Source organism: Benincasa hispida, chromosome 2, assembly GCF_009727055.1.
Source record: "Benincasa hispida cultivar B227 chromosome 2, ASM972705v1, whole genome shotgun sequence".
Taxonomy (NCBI): Eukaryota; Viridiplantae; Streptophyta; class Magnoliopsida; order Cucurbitales; family Cucurbitaceae; genus Benincasa; species Benincasa hispida.
In genome coordinates, this window is record NC_052350.1 from 23558946 (window position 1) to 23563162 (window position 4217).

General features: G+C 31.5%; 1 protein-coding gene across 1 annotated transcript; it reads right to left on the minus strand.

Moving 5' to 3' along the window:
* On the minus strand, positions 1-2663 carry LOC120071170 (GTP-binding nuclear protein Ran1B). Its single transcript, XM_039023277.1, has 8 exons — positions 2577-2663; positions 2427-2496; positions 1752-1808; positions 1506-1623; positions 1040-1129; positions 742-921; positions 575-652; positions 1-495 (listed from the first exon to the last, which is right to left on the minus strand). The coding sequence occupies exons 1-8, from the start codon at positions 2577-2579 to the stop codon at positions 426-428; spliced, it is 666 nt and encodes a 221-aa protein (XP_038879205.1). The 5' UTR covers positions 2580-2663; the 3' UTR covers positions 1-425.
* Between the last annotated feature and the right edge of the window lie 1554 nt (positions 2664-4217).

Here is a 4217-nt window from a genome sequence, read left to right on the forward strand (position 1 = left end):
TGACCCCCAAAAATAAACCTTACTAATTCATCGTCTGCTTTTGACATCCTATTCTTATTCTTGAGAACACGATGTTACCACCATAATGGGATTCCATCAAGTCCAACGGAAATAAGAGAACAATGAACACAAATCAAAAAGTAAAACACTCCATAGAAAAATTCTGCATAATGAAACTTTCATCGAAAGCCATGTGGCTCTATTATAATCGATAGAGAATCTCACCAACAGAGAACCCACCATCTACACCACATCAAATTTCTTTCATTTAGAGGGAAGAAAACTAACATTTTCAAAATTCAAGTTCCAATCCTCGCCCATACTCTGCCCCACCTATGCCCTTCTGTTAATCCTAGCAAGGAGAAAAAAAAATCTCACTCAAAATAGATGTGCAAAGGGCATTGTCACCAGATGATTGACCATTTTTAGTCAAAAGCATCGTCGTCATCATCGGGAAGTGGTTGACTGGCAGCTGCTACCAATTCAGCTTCATGCCTGCAGAAAACAAGTATAGATTACTCCGAAGAATGTGAATGGTTTCATTAGTAAAGACTTCAGGATGAGAATGTCTCACTGTTGCTGGGCAGCCAAGTCAATGTGTACTTCAGGAGGAGCAAGAGCTGGAGACTCCACGAAATGAATGTTAGGATCCCTGGATCACCATAAGAAAAGGAAGACGTTATCATGAAAGTTTCCACATAAAAAAAAAAGTAATACAAGTAAACCAGGAACTGGATTTACCCGGCTAACTTTCTGGCTAAGTACAGGAATGGTTTTTCAAAGTTGTAGTTACTCTTTGCAGATATTTCATAGTACTGAAGGTTCTTCTTCCTGTGAAATGTGACTTGCTTGGCCTTAACCTGCCTGTTTTTCACATCAACCTTGTTTCCACAAAGAACAATGGGAATATTCTCACACACCCTGCAGGTTAATAAGTAATCAGATGGTAAGCAGCTTCCAGAAGAGTGCCCTGACATTACAACAATTCAATCATATTCAATACAACTGTTTTGTTTCCTACAAACAAATCTTAGATTACCTGCAAAGATCACGGTGCCATGTGGGAACATTTTTATATGTCAATCTGGCAGTAACATCAAACATGATGATTGCACATTGCCCATGGATGCTGCAGTCATGGATTAAGACACAGAATAAGGAATTTCAGCGGGAGGAAATTGAAATCAGAACAGAAATGAAAGTCCATCACAAAAATAATACCAAGCCGTCACAAAATTTCAACGCAGACCCAAAAAGGTAGTAAAGATAAAATAATCTATCAGAACAAATAAACGTACAAGAGAATATGGGACAAGTTTCAAATCATGTTTAGGAATAAACAGTTAATGCATACTTAACAGGGAAAATGATTTTCGAAAAACACTCCCCACAGAAATGAGGGAAATGTGCAAGTGCAACAAAGTATAACCGGGAATATCTAATCTTGGCTCTTGAGAGCATAAAAATACATCCGAAAGAATAAAGGATCAAATTCTTTAACTTACTAGTAGCCATCCCGTAAACCACCAAACTTCTCCTGCCCAGCAGTGTCCCAACAGTAAAATCTAATTTTTCCACAGTTTGTGAAGAAGTCCAGAGGGTGCACTTCCACACCAATTGTTGCTAAGTTCATAAGAAACAACAGAAGGACAAATTCATACTTATAAGTTGTTTGTTTATTTTATATAAAACCCTAACAATTAATAAACCATAAGATGGAGAAAGAAAAAATAGCAAAAATGCTTACTTACGTTCATATTTCTTTTCGAACTCCCCTGTGAGATGTCTTTTCACAAAAGTTGTTTTTCCTGAGCAACATAACATAAATGATTCAGTTCAGTCATACTCGGAATTTGAAGTCTTGTCAAGTATTAGAGGAATCAGCCTTTAAACTGAAGCAATACAAACAATAGAAATCCAATATTCTAAAAATTTGTGAATCTCTTTTCTTTCTTTCTTTCTTTCTTCTTTTGTTGTAGCCGTTTGAAAATACTCATATGCAAGGCAATGTCATGAATTTTCAAGTTTTTATAGTAACCAACAGAAAATGGATGGATTTCATGTTTAAATTATCGCAGCCAACAAGATAGAAGTTACTGTGGATCAAACATTCTCTTAAAAGAATTAGCACCCTTTGAATATCGAGTGCTGACGAAAAATTAAAACCCTAATAAACCATAAAACAAGTTTTCTTCTCAGAACAAGAATCCAATCTCCCGTCAATCATTGTTCAAATCATACGTCATATAACATAGTTTCAAGGTTTAAGCTGTTTTCTTCTCAATCCGAGCTTAAACTACTACAGTACTACTAGCAAGCAAAGACCATTTTGCATCCGAAATGCTATATTGCTATGAGCAGAAGATATGATACAGCGATCGCAAGTGATTATTGTACTCAAAGAAAAATCAGAAAAAAGAACATACCAGTGCCACCATCACCAACAATCACAAGCTTGAAACTCGGATAATCAACAGTCTTCTGGTCCGGCAAAGCCTACGAAATTCACCACAAAATAGAATCAACAAATAATCAGGAAACAGGATCAAGAAGAGAGCGTAAAAGAGAGTACTCACCATTGGAATGCGTCGAATGAATTGGAAATGCGAAGCAAGAGGAAGAAATCGGCAATTTAGGTTAAAAATGGTTCGAGAGTTTTGAGAACGAGGGTTTATAGGCTAAGCTCTACTGGCTTTCAACTGACGCTATTTTTTTGACCGTTGGATTTAAGGTCAGAATCACGCTCCACCGTTGCTTTTCTCCCTCGAATTGAATCTTTTTGAGTTTTTTGAATTTTGAACGCTGTTTTACTATTTTCTCACACCACGGGAAAAAAATAAAAATAAATCGATTTTTTCTTTAAAAAAAAAATAAAGTAGTATTAATTTAATTATAATTCAATCGGTTAAAACAAAAATACTCCATCCGAAATTTGAATTTCTAAAGACGACTCATTTCCCAAAGCTTTGTTTTATATAGTATTTGTTTTCCCATCGTTTCGAAAATATATTTCTAGTTAAATTATAATTAATTTTCAATTCTCCATTCTAATATTGAAAATGTTTATCCACAATTTTGTATTAGAATCATTAAGACTTCGTTTGATAAGCATTTAAGTCTTATTTGATAACCATTTAGATTTTTATATTATTTTTTAAAATTAAATCTATATACATTACTTTCCAAATTTCTTCTTTAGTAGTCTACTTTTTACCATTGATTTAAAAAAACTAAGTCAAAATTTGAAAACTAAAAAAAAGTAACTTTTAAAAAATTATTTTTGGATTTCGGAATTAGACCAAGAATTTAATCATTGTACTTAATAAAAATGTAAATAAGAAAATAAGCTTAATTTTAAAAATTAAAAATAAAAAACGAATTAGTTACCAAACAGAGTCTTAGTTTTGTTTTTGTTTTTTAAAATTAAGCCTATAAATAATTCTATCACCTTCAAATTTGTTTTCTACTTTTTACGAAGGTTTAAAAAACGAAGCCAAATTTTGAAAACTAAAAAACAGTAATTTTTGAAAACTTTTTTTTAATTGGGCTAAAAATTCAATCATTATACTTCAAAATACAAATTATTGTAAGAAATTGGGTGAAGGTAGACTTAATTTTCAAAAACAAAAAACCAAGGCTCCGTTTGGGATTTTTTTTTATTTTTTAAAGGACACTACTTTCTCTAAATTTTTTCCTTTGTTATCTATTTTTCATCAGTAGCTTGAAAAATAAGGCCAAAATTTGATAACTAAAAAATTGTAGCTTTCAAAAAGTTGTTTTTGTTTCTAAAATTTGGCTAAAAATTTAATCATTGTACAAATCATTATAATAAATATGGATAAAATATGTTTATTTAAAAAAACAAAAATCAAATATCAAATAGTTATCAAATGGGGACTAAGAAATTACCAAACGTAACTTTACATTTTGCGTTAAAATAGATTTATAAAATTTGTCAATTAAAAAATGTTTAATAAGTTGATGATTTATTGACACAAAATTAAAATTTTAAAAGATTATTAAATATAAAATTGAATCTTAGTTCAATATCCAGAAATCTAAAATACACGATATTAAATTTAATTTAATAAGACATTTTTAAAGTTGAACCAAATCTACACCAACATAGAGTTATTTCTTTCATAAACTAAGCTGGTAATTTCATATATATATTCTTAATTCTAGGTCCACATCAAATTATAATGATTATTAAATAA